The sequence below is a fragment of the Adiantum capillus-veneris genome, chromosome 23 (genome assembly GCF_014529385.1).
Source record: "Adiantum capillus-veneris isolate H3 chromosome 23, ASM1452938v2, whole genome shotgun sequence".
NCBI classification, from domain to species: domain Eukaryota; kingdom Viridiplantae; phylum Streptophyta; class Polypodiopsida; order Polypodiales; family Pteridaceae; genus Adiantum; species Adiantum capillus-veneris.
The window spans coordinates 92,460,099-92,475,256 of NC_140953.1; the positions used below are offsets into that span (position 1 = coordinate 92,460,099).

General features: G+C 44.8%; 1 protein-coding gene across 2 annotated transcripts in view; it reads right to left on the minus strand.

Moving 5' to 3' along the window:
• Window positions 1–14,676, minus strand: part of LOC147428176 (uncharacterized) — a 121,697-nt gene extending 107,021 nt beyond the window's left edge. The window contains exon 1 of one of the 2 annotated variants that reach the window (XM_086496593.1): window positions 14,452–14,676. In XM_086496593.1, the coding sequence (XP_086352719.1) occupies window positions 14,452–14,567 (116 nt within the window). In that variant the 5' untranslated portion in view covers window positions 14,568–14,676. The remainder of the gene's footprint in view (window positions 1–14,451) is intronic. The other variant, XM_086496592.1, reaches the window with a different exon arrangement.
• Between the last annotated feature and the right edge of the window lie 482 nt (window positions 14,677–15,158).

The window sequence follows — 15,158 nt, forward strand, 5'->3', positions numbered from 1 at the left end:
TTGTTTTGGAAGGCAATTTGGGAGAACATTGGGACGCGGTTGCAGTTCTCGTCATCGTTCCACTTGCAGACTGACGGGCAATTTGAGATTGCCAATTCAGTGATTTTAGATTTATTGAAGTCTTGTATCTCGCATCAGAAGACTCAATGGGAAAAGAACTTACCTTTGGTGGAATTTGCCTACAATAACACGATACACTCTTCGACGGGGAAGACGCCATGAGAGATTGTTGAAACTGCTGCGAAGGTTCCATCCTTCCTGAGCACGAAAGATTAGAAATTTGAAGCGGATGAATATTCGCGAGATTTGGATACGGCTTTTGCCAAGGTTCACGAGACTTTACAGAAGTCTCAAGAACGACAGAAAAAGGCAGCGGATCGCCATCGTCGCGACTGGAAACTGAAGGAGGATGATTGGGTGCTCTTACTTTTGAGAAGGCACGCCTAAGAAAGAAGAAGGGAAAGGAGAGGCTTTTTCCAAAGCTTAGTATGTGATACTACGGACCTTTCCAGATTACTGACAAGATAAATGATGTCTCCTTCCGATTGGAACTGCCAGATACTTGGAGGATTCATAATGCATTGCATGTGAGTCTCTTGAAACCTGTTAAGGGTGATGTGCCTGATGATGGGGAGCCTGATGAGCAACCCGAAGTGGAAGAAAACGAGGAGATCCTTGTTCCTGAACAGATTTTGGCACATAAGGATACGAAGAATAAGGGTAAAGTTCGAAGGCGGTTCTTGGTTAAGTTCAAGAATTATCCTGCACTTGATGCGAAGTGGATGGAGGAGGAGGACCTAGCAGATACTCCTCAGATTGTGAAACTTTACCTCGATGCTTTTGGTTTAGCATAGTCTACTCCAAATGGAACCCAGAATTCAGCTTGGCCGAAGATCTGGTGCAGTGGGATGCACAAGAGGGGAGTTACTCCACTCCTTTGTCAACAGATGCCTCGATTTTGATACTAAAGTCACTGATGTCTCTTTGAGCTTCAGGGATACTGAGAGCTGACAGTATTCTGCTGGATGACTTTATGAAATGGAATTCCTGATTATGATACTGATTTGTTCTTGACTTCTTGTGAGTGCAGGAACTGATAGCCGAAATGACTGCAGCATTTTGGTCTGATTGATCTCGAATAGACATGGTTGCAATAGGGGTTAGTCAATCGGACATCGATGAGGTCCCGATTGGACCTAGATGTGATTGCTAGCTACATTGCCGATAAATCATGGTCTAAGATCCGAATGAATGTTGAATGTCATGTGATGTCCTGTGATGTCTGGTGATGTCCTGTGATGTCGTGTGATGTGATTGTCGATTTTGTACATGTGCTAGATGTGTGTTCCTAGTACGTAGGTACTAACAGTCAGTGTCTGCTAAGACGGTTTATGGCTTTTGTCGGTTTTGCAGGCGTAATCGCGGTCGATTACAATGCTTTCAAGAGGGGGGTATGTCACAAAGTGATGACGTGGCGGACAGCAGAAACCCTACTTTCTGCCAGAAACCCTAAAATTCCTGCAAACCCTAATTTTTGCCAAAAACCCTAAATTCCGAAAATCGCGGAGGCGGATTATTAAAAAAAAAATTATTTTTTTTTTTTTTTTGGAAAATGATGAGCTACGCGAATTTTGCTTTTGCTTTTTTTTTTTTTTTTTTAAAAGAGAAAAGACTCTCTAAGAGAGAGAGAGAACTGATGCTTTTGATTTTAAAAGCTTTTGGGGCTCTGCTTTTGGGCATCCCTTGTAACCTTTAAATTAGTGGTGAGGGCCTCACTTCTCAGAGCATCTGGACGCAGAGTCTGAGAGTGAAACCCTAACCGCTCTCTTGTACTTTGATGATTGATTAATACAAAAAGAAATACCGAAAGGGGCGCCAGTCTTTGGGGCCAATATCCCTAGGCACGGAACTCCGCCGGGCCAGTGCAAATCTATTGTGATCTGTGAATTGTTTTGAAGTGGTTATTTGGTGCTGTCGCGGTTGATTCTTGACTTGGAGTGTCCAAGTTTGTTACACGTGTTCTCTTCTCTCTCTATCTCTCAGTCTCATACACTTGCACGCACAGTGTCCATTCACTTTGTTTGTGATCATTGCACTCTCTCATTAAGAACAGAAGGCTCTCCCTTCCATAAGAACAAAAGGAACGTTGAGCACAGTTCGGAGCACTCATCTTGAGCAAAGTTCAAACATTCATTCCGCTGCACCTTACAACAGGTATATTTTCCTACCTCGGGTGATCCAGTTACACAAGTAGAGACTGCTACGGAGTTGTGGCAGTTATCCATGGTCTGGATGTTCTTCTTTCAGAGGGAGTTTGGAAGTCAGTTTCTATGGACTACTTCCTTTTAGTTCTAGTGGTTCCATGTGCAACGGAGACGATTGACAGTTTATTTGGTGGCTTTCTATAGCACCTTGTACTTCTCTTGCAAAGCTTGGGTATAGGCTCTCTTGATGTCGTCGTATTAGCCGCAGTCTCAATATTATGTATGTTCCCGATTCACTTTGAGAATGGGTGTAGGCTATCACAAGATGGGCACCACGTGCCAATAGAAAAGAACAAACTGAACAGACTTTTAGCACTTCAATAACAATTGAACTGAGAGAGAGACGACACGCGACACAGAGTCGTGGAATTCCACCCCAAAGAGTATTGGCCCCAAACCTTGGTGTCCCTTTCGGTCTTTCTTTATATTGCATCAACACAGTACAAGCCGGTACTCAAGACGCTGCACCTTCTCCAGGAAGCATGTTAGAGAATGAGCCCATGGACTCATATTTAAAGGCCCTAGGCCCAAAAGCAGTTTACATGAAAACCCTTCAAACTCAAAAGCTTCTGGCCAAAAGCAATGCCCAGAAGCTGCCAGCGTAAATCACGAAAATCTGTACAACTGCAACAGTGCAAATCGCGGAAATCCATACGGCCTGCCATGTCGACTCAATTTCCGGAGCGTCCGTACGGCTGCCACGTTATCAGCTAATGCGCAAGCCTTTGTATGTGTGTGCGTGGGTCCTACTTTATTTTAATTCCTTTATGTCTCTTGGGCCCCATTGGACGGGGTCCCATAAGTTGGTAGGACTTCTTTTTGTGTTGTTGCTTGTTCTTCTTAGGGTTTAGGCCCCTCGGCCGTGATCTGAAGGTTGGCTCTGCTCTTCAATGACTTGACACGTCAGCAGTTTGTGACATCCCCCCTTCTTGAAAGAAAGTAATCATCCACGATTACAACATATCTGCAAAACAACTCAAGTTAGCTTTAAAAATTCCAAGGGTCATTCTAAGGGACAATCAGTTTGCGCTTCTTTTTTGTTAAGGAGTTGGCTTCTCCTTTCGGCTCTTTTGATCAAGGAGTTGGCTTCTCCTTTCGTCCAGATCGGAACTCTTGATATTCCGGCGTAGTAAAATTAGTCATCACACCCAGACTGCACTGATCTTCCATGGGTGTCTTGATGCACTAAAATGACATACCCACGCAATCTCATCCAATTAGGAATATTCAGTGGTTGGCACATCACAATGCAACATAAATGCTCACATATGCATGTTACAAGAAATAGAAACATAAAGTCGCCGATGAACACTCCTCGTCCATAGCTGAAGTTGGAGCAATGACGTAGCCACAGATGACTTTGTCGCTTTCGCCGCGGCCCAAAGAAGCAAGCGTTGCAGACCTTTATGAAGTTCAAGTATCGCACGACCACGCATCAGAGTGGGCCGGCGAAGAGTCCTTCCGAGGATTCCAAACGCTATTGGTGATCTCCCTCCACGCCATACAATTCGGTACCAATACCTCACTTTAAAGGAGGGGATGTCACGTCACATCTAGCCCTATGTGCATGTGGACAAGCTACTTCAGGTCCAAGGTTCATGTCATCTTAGGAATTTTTATGGCACCTTTGTGAGTCTGTTCACAAGCCGTGCATGTCCAAGCACTTAGAGTGGTTGCATATCCTCTGGTTGCACAAAGCATGATCATCAAAATTACAGTCAATACCCATCATGAGTATTTTACAGTGCACAGAACGCATTTTCTCTATTTTAGTCATTTTTTACTTATTATTAATGAGTGACTTTGTTAAGAAACTGGGTAGGGCAAATTGGCTAAGCAAGTATATAAGAAAAGCTAGCGCTAGCGTTGTCTGGCAGTGCACCTTCTCAGCAAGACCGGTGGAACTCCCTAGCGTTTTCAGCCATCAAGACTCCCAGCGTTTTCAGCAGTTGCAAATCAGCCTTGGGGTTTTGCAGACAGCAGATCAGCCCTGGCATTTTTGCAACATGCAGATCATCCTAGCATTTTGCAGATTCCCGGTAACAAGCACATCAATTGCATCAGCGTTTTCAGTTTTCAGCAGTTAGACTCCGCACAGTAGCCCCCAAACCTCGCAGATCTCACCTTTTCGCAGCAGATCCTCGCCGCACGGTCAGATAAGCCAGCGTTTGCAGATTCAGCCCGCTATTCGCAGATTTCAGCATCTGCGTTTTTAGCGCATCGTCGTCGCGTCATCGTCATCACCGTCCTCACCGACATAGAGTTAGAATTCAGCAGATACAAGATTTGCAGATTTCAGCCCCTAGCGTTTTGAGATTTCAGCCCGTCTCGTCGTCGTCAACATCATCGTCGACATCGTCGGCAAGTCCATTGCATTATGACCATTGTACCAAATTGTGCAATCAATAGCATAGACCTCTCTCACCATAGAGAGTGGGGCCCTTGGAGGAGGTTTTTACAACATTCTGGTGTCGTATTCTTCTCTCTCTTTCTCTCAGTCTCAGCGCCTTCATCCATAGTGTTTACCAACTTTGTTTGTGATCATTTACACTCTCTCACTAAAGGAACGGAAGGCTATCCCTTCCGTAAGTAAAAGGAACCCTTGAGCACAATTCGGAGCACTCATCTTGAGCAAATTTCAACATTCACTTCCGTTGCACCCTACACGCCCCTTTCGGTATTTCTTTATATTGCATCAACACAGTACAAGCCGGTACTCCAAACTCTGCACCTTCTCCAGGAAGCATGCCAGAGAATGAGCCCATGGCCTCATATTTAAAGGCCCTAGGCCCAAAAGCAGTTTACATGAAAAGCCTTCAAACTCAAAAGCATTTGGTCCAAAAACAATGCCCAAAAGTTGTCAGCATAAATCACGAAAATCCGTACAACTGCCACGTCAACAGCGCAAATCGCGAAAACCTGTACGACCTGCCACGTCAGTACTGTCAGCGCAATTTTCGGAGCATCCATACAATTTCCACGTCATCAGCTGATGCGCAAGCCTTTGTGTGTGTGGGTTTTGCTTTATTTTAATTCCTTTATGTCTCATGGGCACCATCGGACGGGGTCTGTAACAAACTGCTGACGAGTCAAAGCCTAAAGAATGGAGCCAACTTACAAATGTGGCCGAGGGACCTAAACCCTAATTTCTGCCAAAAACCCTAACTGCTGAAACCCTAATTCTGGAAACCCTAACCCTAAAACCTGCAAACCCTAATTCTGCTGCCAGAAACCCTAAAACTACAGAAACTGTCACGTGACATATCCCAACCCTATGTGTCCGTGGACAAGCTACACCATAGCAGGGTTTCCGTCAAGTCCAGTCAAGTTAGATTAGAAGTGATCTGGCACTTTTGTGAGTCTATTCGTAGACCGTGCATGCCCAGTCACTCAGTGTAGATGCATATCCTCTGGTTACACCTTGCATAAGCATAAGCATTTCCATCAGAGTCAGTTTGGAGATTTTTCAGATGACTTTATCCCATTTTTCCCTATTTTTGACATTTTTCACTTATTTATTAAGTGACTTTTGTTGGGTACTCAGTAGGGCAAATTGGGTAAGTTAATATATAAGCAAACCCAAGTTAGCACAAATTGGCAGATGAGCAAAGGCACATCAGGCTTCCCCAAGCAACAGGTGTCCAACCCTCTCTCAGCAAGAACCTCTCCTACCTTGGCGAGGCCACCCTCCATCAGCCAGCGTTTTTATCCTCCGCTTGCACCTCCCCTATCTGGTGTTTCCTCATCAAGCCCACATCGCCAGCAAGACAGTAAACCTAGCATTTATCTCTGGTCCTCAGCAGCGTTTTTCAGCAGCACTAACGCCAGCCAGCCACCACCAAGTTTGGAGGTTTTTCATCGTCAACAGGCAGCAGCAACTAGATCCTATCATCGCTAGCTTTGCCTTGAAAATCAGCAGCGTTTCCAAGCACCAAAACGCAGCCAGAATCAGCCTTCAAACTGCAGGAAATTCAGCGTTTTTACATCAGTTCCAAACCTTGGAAACATAGCAGATCATCAGCGTTTTCCAGCGGGTAACAGTCTCCAAAAACGCAGCGTGAAAACCCTAGAACCAGCGTTTTATTCAGCCCTAAAACCTCAGCAAAACAGGGAATTTCAGCCGCTTAGAAGTCACCGGATTTTCAGCCTCTAAGCCTTTGTGGACTGCTAGCAGATAACAGGAGGTCCAGATCAGCCCATAACCAATCACAGTTTTCAGCCACGAAGCCGTCGTCGTCATCGGCATAGTCCAACTTTGCATCAATCCATTGCATACGCATTGTACACCTTTGTGCAATCAAAGTAGACCACTCTCGCCGACGAGAGTGGGGACTTCGGAGGAGGGTTTTACAACCTCTCGGTGTCGTAACTTTCTCTCTCCTTCTCTCAATCTCATTCACTTGCACGCACAAGATCCACTCACTTTGTTCGTGATCACAGCACTCTCTATAAGACGAAAAGCTCTCTCTTTCCCTAAGAACTAAAAGGAACCTTGAGCAGTAAAGATCACTAATCTTGAGAAAATACAACATTCATTCCGCTACAGCTAACAGAAACCCTAACCCTAACCCTAAGGGCAGATTTCCGCTTTTTGCGCTGGCTAATGACGTGGCAGGCTGTACGGATCTCCGTGATTTACGTTGGTAGTTTTTGGCTTTGCTTTTGGACCAGAAGCTTTTGAGTTTTAAAGGTTTTTCACTGTAATTGCTTTTTAGGCCAAGGGCCTTTAAATATGAGGTTAAGGCTCATTCTCTGTCATGCTTCCTGGAGAAGGTGCAAAGTCTGGAGTACCGGCTTTTACTGTGTTGATGTAATATAAAGAAATACCGAAAGGGGCGCCAAGGTTTGGAGCCAATACTCTTTGGGGTGGAATTCTGCCACTCCGTGTCACGTGTTTTCTCTCTCTCTCTCTCAGTTCAGTTGTTATTTGAAGTGCTTAAAGTTGTTCAGTCTGCTCTTTTCTATTGGCACGTGGTGCCCGTCTTGTGAGAGTAGTATCAGAGCATCAGGCGTGTGCTTTTCTGAAAGCATACCGGTCCTACAAAAGAGCAGACAGAGCTATTGATGGAATTTTATTTGAGAGATCTTCGCCCTCCAACCCGGACCTATTAGCGACTCCCACCCTTACTCCATCGCGCATCGGGCGCACTCCCATCTTCACCGCTCATGTCTTACAGGGCATAAGCCAATTAAGATCACTTGCAAGAGAAGGATCCAGATTTGTTTCAAGTCACTGGTTTTCTCAGAAGCAGTGCCATGCAGATGTTGATGTCTACAGCTACCAAGCAGCATACTCCAAGTACTTGGCAAGCTTTCAAGAAAAAAAAAAAAATTTGCCCGAAGTTATATAATTTCTGACATCTTCCTTCGGAGTGCAACTTCTGGCAGAGTGGGGTATCCTGAAATGCTTGCCATGGAAACCCTAGCAGATTATATCTTGAATTTCTTGAAATCTCTCAGTAGATGTCTCTTCTCGAGTTGATAACCTTGGACGTTCGGTGTGATTGCCATCTCTTGGGACTACCATCGCCGCCAAAGAAACATTGTTTGTCCAAGAGCTGACGGACCATGTGTGCTCGGCTACGACCTTATGGAAGAAACCTAACCCTAAATTTTGGTGCAGGTTTCAGGATGGAAAGTCTGTTGACTTTTCGAGCTTGACTGATGTCGAAATTGCTTTTTAAGTTTGAGTTCTGTTTGAACTTGGTTTGGAATTTGTTTGAAATGGATGGTATCTGTTTTGAACCTATTTTGGTGCCGATTTGAATTGTTTGACTCTGGTTTGATACTGGTTTCAATGATTGGTGAGTTTATTCCTGGGTGGAGAAGTGAGAAATTATGTTTGAGAATGCTTGTTCATACTCATGGCCCGGACCCTTGTGGTTATTTGCGGGGGGAGTATTGAATGATTGAAAAGTGTTGTTTTTACTCATGGCCCAGACCCTTGTGGTTATTTACGGGGGAGTATTGTTGTTGTTACTCATGGCCCGGACCCTTGTGGTTATTTGCAGGGGGAGTATTGAATGATTGAAAAGGGTTGTTTTTACTCATGGCCCGGACCCTTGTGGTTATTTACGGGGAGAGTATTGTTGTTGTTTCTCATGGCCCGGACCCTTGTGGTTATTTGCGGGGGGAGTATTAAGAAGTCTGAGCAGTGGTTACTCTCAACACCTCCAAACGACGCAGGCTGCGGTCTCGGGGCGTTTGGTTGTAAAAGGCCTCTATATCTCATGGCCCGGACCTTTTTAGGTTATTTGCGGGAGGAGTGATGAGGGAGTCGTTGAACAGCTCATGGCACAGACCTGGATGGTTATTTGCGGGGGGAGTGTTCATCGGCGGCTTTATGTTTCTATGTCTTGTAACATGCATATGTGAGCATTTGTGTTGCATTGTGATGTGCCAATTACTGAATATTCCTAATTGGATGAGATTGCCTGGGTATGTAATTTTAGTGCATCAAGACACCCGTGGAAGATCACTACGGTCTGGGTGTGATGGCTAATTTTACTACGCCGGAATATCAAGAGTTCCGATCTGGACGAAAGGAGAAGCTAACTCCTTGATCAAAAGAGCAGAAAGGAGAAGCTAACTCCTTAATAAAAAGAGCAAATTGATTGTCCCTCGGAATGTCCCTCCGAAATTTTTGAGCTAACTTGAGTTGTTTTGCAGATATGCTGTAATCGCGAACGATTCCTCTCTTTCAAGAAGGGGAGATGTAACAAACTGCTGGACGTGTCAAAGCCTAAAGAATGGAGCCAACTTACAGAGGGGCCTAAACCCTAATTTCTGCCAGAAACCCTAACTGCTGAAACCCTAATTCTAGAAACCCTAACCCTAAAACCTGCAAACCCTAATTCTGGAAACACTAACCCTACAACCTACAAACCCTAATTCTGCTGCCAAAAACCCTAACCCTAACCCTAAGGACAGATTTCCGCTTTTTGCGCTAGCTGATGACGTGGCAGGCTGTACGGATTTCCGTGATTTACGCTGGCAGTTTTTGGCTTTGCTTTTGGACTAGAAGCTTTTGAGTTTTAAAGGCTTTTCACTGTAATTGCTTTTTAGGCCAAGGGCCTTTAAATATGAGGTTAGGGCTCATTCTTTGGCATGCTTGTTGGAGAAGGTGCAGAGTCTGGAGTACCGGCTTGTACTGTGTTGATGTAATATAAAGAAATACCGAAAGGGGCGCCAAGGTTTAGGGCCAATACTCTCTCGGGTGGAATTCTGTCACTCCGTGCAGCATGTTGTCTCTCTCTCTCTCAGTTCAGTTGTTATTTGAAGTGCTCAAAGTTGTTCAGTCTGTTCTTTTCTATTGGCACGTGGTGCCCGTCTTGTGACAGGGTCCCATAAGTTGGTAGGACTTCTTCTTGTGTTGTTGCTTGTTCTTCTTAGGGTTTAGGCCCCTTGGCCGTGATCTGAAGGTTGGCTCTGCTCTACAGTGACTTGACACGTCAGCAGTTTGTGAAATAGGCTCTCTCGATGTTGTCGTATTAGCCACAGTCTGAGTATTGATGTGTGTTCCTTTGGATGTATGTTCCCGAATCACTGTGAGAGTCGGGTGATATTCTCTCGGGATGTTTTCCAAACAGATGAAGATTACTAGTTTTCACTCTCAGTTCCCATGAAGTTCCTTCAGGTACAATTTGCAGTTCATCATTCTATATCGTGATAGGTGCACTTCCTTGGTTCTTCGTCATCGGACAATCGAGGTTGTCCGCATTCTTTGGACTTCCCGTAGCAGCTTGGAGATTCTGGCATGTGGCATGTAACCAGAGGTGCATGTTTTCGACTCTTTCCTCGAGGGTGGAGCTCTAGAGAGTTGGAAAATGATCCGGATACCAGCAGTTTATGCCTTTACCCTTAATTATGATGCATTCTCTTGGATTGGTCATCAACAGTACCTTCTGCAGATGCTCGTTGTGCAACTTGTTAGTTGGTTGAGTTGACGAGATTCTTGTTAGAGCTAGATTCATTTTCAGCAAACATCATTTTACTTCCTAGACGGCTTTCAGGGGTAGCAGTTGGATCGTTTACTACAAGATACTTTTCTATTGCGGAGACTTGTTGTAGATATCCTTGTCCACGTAACCCTCTCTTTATAGTTGCCGATTGCTCACTCCAGCTCACTGAGCCATCTTCCTTTCCAAGAGCTAAGAGGGAGTGTTAGAGTTATGGAATCTCTCTAGATCCATCCAGTCTGTCCCAGTTTCCCCCAAGGACATGTTAGGGAGTGAGGGCTATTTTGTGGATCCTACAAGCTGGGAGTATTTTTCCCAGCCTTGCCTCGTTTTTTTCTAGTGCCCTATTTCCTGTTTTTCCCATTCATGAGGTCGTGGGGACCAGTAGACAGCTAGCCAACCGGCTATATATGCAGATGTCACAAACTGCTAAGGTGTCAAGTCGCTGAAGAACGGAGCCAGCCTTTAGATCCTGAGCGAGGGGCCTAAACCCTAAGTGAAGAAGCAGAAGCAGCTGAAGAAGTTTTATCGACTTACAAAGTCTTGCCAAGTGGCCTATTTTTAAAGAAGAGTTCCCACCAACTTATGGGACCCCGTCCGATGGGGCCCAAGTGACCCAAAGACATTAAAGTAAAGCAAGCCCACACACACACACTCGATTGCGTGGTTGTGATGACGTGACAACAATACGGAGTCCCGGATTTTGCGTTGATAGCTTGTACGGATTTTCGGATTTTACGTTGGCATGCTGACATGGCAGCTCTATACGGATTTCCACGTTTTACACTGACTGCTGTTGTGGCAGAGCTGTACAAGTTTCTGCTTTTGAGCTGGCAGCTTTTGGGCATCTACTTTTGGGCCAGTTGCTTTTGAGTTTAAAGGCTTTTCGTAGGCCAAGGGCCTTTATATATGTGCAAAAGGCTCATTCTCTGGCACGCTTCAGTACAAAGGTGCAGAGGGTGGAGTATCGGCATTGTACTGAGTTCAAGCAATATAAAGAAATAATGAAAGGGGCGCCAAGGTTTGGGACCAGTGCTCTCTGGGGTGGAACTCCGCCACTCCCCATCTCGTGTGTCGTGCATCTCTTTCAGTTCAGTTGTTATTTGAAGTGCTTAAAGTTGTTCAGTTTGTTCAGTCTCGTGACAGCAGGGCACCGATGCCATTGGGAGGCAAAGTGCACAACTCCAGATAGGCAGGGTGCCCCTAGTGGGCAGCCCTAGGGTAAAAGTTGGGCAGGGGAGGCAGCTCCTAGCGTTTTTGGGAGCAGCTTTCCTAGTCTTTTTGGACAGCCCAACACACCTCCATTCACCGGCCTTGGGACAGCACCACAGTGCAAGTGATGGGCAGCAGGGAGACCTTCCTTGCGTTTTTCTTCTTAAGGCATCTACACAAAGACGATGTGATCATCCATATGCAAAGCACCACATCCCAGGTGCAGGCACCGGAGAGGAGATGTTCCATGCTCTCTCCATAAGACATGTCTCTCTTTCTCCAAATCAGTTCTCTTGACAGGAGGAGATCCCCCCAGAGCCTTGCTTTTTCAGGAGGCTAGAGTTGGTAGCCCATGTTGAGGCTATGTCAGTGGTCTCGTGTGTAGGAGCCAACGGCAATAGCACATGCAGTTGTGTGTACCTTGAGTCTACGGGATGAAAGATCGGAAGAAAGCATTGCAGTTCCTATAGCCATTCGACAACATCTATGCTTTGGGGAGCTATACAAAAGAATCCAAGATTTCTCGAGTAGCGGGATTTCTTAAAGATAATGTCATGCAGTGGTGGAGTTCAATCGCGACGCAACCGCATGCTCCAAGGACCTGGCAAGCTTTCAAGTTAATATTTGCACGCAGTTATGTGACTTCTCTCTTTGAAGTCCGGATCTTGACGGAATGGGGCAACTTGAAAATGCTTGCCACAGAGACCACGGACGACTATACCTAAAGGTTTCTCGACGTCTACTTTCCGGTGTCCTTCTTTAAGTTCATTTCCTTGGAGGACTAGTGCGAGTGATACACCATTCGACTACCATCACCATTGAAGGAATATTGTCTGTCCAGGCAAGTCTCAACCACGAAAGAGCTTATGGACCATGCCGCGGTCGGCTACAAAATGATGAAGGGAAAGCTGGAATTTACCACGGAAGCAACTCCGGCCACTAACCAAAACTCTCGGCAACAACGAACAAATTCTCGGGAGTCTTGTGCAACCCAACCTCAAAGGCCTCATCTAACACAACGTCAACGAGAAACCTTTTTACAAGAAGCCGATGCTTCGAATGTTTTCAAACAGGGCACACGTTCCCTACACGTCCTCAGCGAGCCTCGACACCTTTAGAGCAACCTTCTGCTCTCGCGACTGAAAGATCCCCATGACCACCTCCGGCTAAGAAAGCTAGACCCGTTATTGAACTAGTACATGATATCTATGGCATACGCCTTGAAAGTACAAATGAATCATGTCGAGCATATGGCAAAGTCAACGGTTTGAAAGCCCTTATTTTCTTTAACCCGGAGCTACAGAGAACTTCATCCATCCAGAATTCTTGAAGCAGATCCACTTTGATTATGATGCAGAGGGCGAAGAAATTGAAGCCGAGCTAGCTACAAGGCAAACTCAGAAAATGGTGCCGCTTATTGGTGCTCTTCCACCAGTGACAATCCAAGGCTATCATGGAAAAGCCAATTTCCACGTTATGAAGTTGGACAATTGCGACATTCTCTTGGGAATGCCTCGGCACGACAAGAATGATGCGACTCCACATCCGGAACCGAACCATTACCCTGACGCAGAAGGAAAAGCCAGTCGTCTTCAAAGTTCGGCTGTCCGAACAAAAACCTGAATGAATTTTCTAGTTGTTTTGTAGTTAAATACTTTTGAAGTCTGTTTGAGAAAGTATTGTTTGAAATTTGTTTGAAATGGATGGTATCTGTTATAAACCTGTCTTGGTGCCGATTTGAACTGTTTGACTCTAGTTTTAATATTAGTTTCAATGCTTGGTGATTTACTCCCGGGTGAAGTAGTGAGAAATGTTGTTTTGGTATTGTATGAACCTCGGAACGACGCAGACGGGATGTCTTGGGAGCGTTTCGTTGTATGCTAGAAAACCTAAAACGATGCAGACAAGATGTCTAGGGAGCATTTGGTTATATGCTTGAATCTCCAAGCGACGTAGGCTGCGGTCTAGGGAGAGTTTGGTTATACCAGTCCTCTGAACTCATGGCCGAGACCTTTTCACGTTATTTGCGGGGAGAGTAACGAAGTAGTCGTTGAGTAGCTTCATAACGCGGACCGTCTGTCTCGGGGGAGTGCTCAGCGGCTCTGCTCGTTATATCTTGTAGCATGCATATGTGAGCATTTGTGTTGCATTGTGATGTGTACATTGAATATTCCTTATTGGATGAGATTGCTTGGGTATGTAATTTTAGTGCATCAAGACACCTGTTGGAGTTCGGCACGGTCTAGGTGTGATGGCTAATTTTACTACGCCACAATATCAAGAGCTCTGATCTGCAATGAGACTCCTTATCGGATGAGGATTTTGTGGGAAGCTAACGAGCCAAGATATCAAGAGCTCCTATCTGGAATGAGAAAATTGATTGTCCCTCGGAATGAGCCTCGAAAATTGTTGAGCTAACTTGAGTTGTTTTGCAAGTATGCTGTAATTGCGGACAACTACTTTCTTTCAAGAAGGGGGGATGTCACAAACTGCTGACGTGCCAAGCCACTGAATCCAAAGTTACTACAAGTTGTCAAATGCCACATAGTCAAATGCCAAGTAGAGGCAGCAGTCTCATATTGTACGACTATGCCGATCAGTCAGACCGAGTGCCAATACCTATAAATAAAACCCCTTCATCTCATTTTAGGATCTCTACTCCACTAGTAGTGCTCTTAAGCTCTCCTAAGCTTTCAAAATGTAAGACTTACAAAAGTAAGACCTCTAAAGTCAAGCAACAAGAAGCACTGCTGATCTTTGTATCATTTGTACTTTCTAGTCAAATATTCCTGAGTTCTCAATTTGAAGCAATGTCTTGTAATCTGATCTCTTTATTTCATTTCAATATAGTCATTTATCTAAAGTCTGATGTCAAGTCATCAATGTCTGAGTCTGTCATCTGGTCATCTAGAGTCTGAATCTCTCATTGGGTTAGCTGAATTCATTCAGTTACCTTGAACCTAACCAGCTCATTCAAATCTCTCTCTCTCTCTCTCTCTCTCTCTCTCTCTCTCTACCTGGTCACTTCGCGCTGCGTAGAGTAAGGAAGCAAACAGAGGCAAAACGAGAAGAAGGATGGCGATGGGTTCCACGCACTGCAGTTGAAGAGCCATCTGACCGCCCCAGTCATCATAATCACACGTCAAGCTGCCATGATTTTCACGTCACGGAACGTCAATGGCACGGAAGGTTTTAAAGGGCCACTACTTAAGCAAAACAGAGCAGTTGCGACAATTACAAGCCACCCATATGTATACGTGACCACGGGTGAAACACACGCATATAACAAGTAATAACTAGAGTGCTTCGTAAGCCATACGTGTATTGAATTAAAGTGGGTTAAAGTGGGTCCAAGGGTAAGAGAAAACAAGAACGTAGAAGAAAAATGATGTGTGTGTGTGTGTGAGTGAGAGAGAGAGAGAGAGAGCGCTTGTGCTTTGTTTTTCACAAATCTTATTACCTTAAGTTGACATAATCCTATTTTGACAACGCGATGATCTTCATGTCCCGATGTTGTTATGTCAAAATATGTTTTCAGAATTTTAGATTGTATCAATTCTTTGATTCACGATCTATTGTCTAAGTTCTTGTCATTTGTATATGCCACTTCAACCTTCTTAAATAAATAAAAATCGACAAATTCTATTATTTGATGCTATTAATTATGTCTAAGATATTTATTAATTGGGAGGTGAGACTTTAAAATGAAGCACAGAGAGAGAGA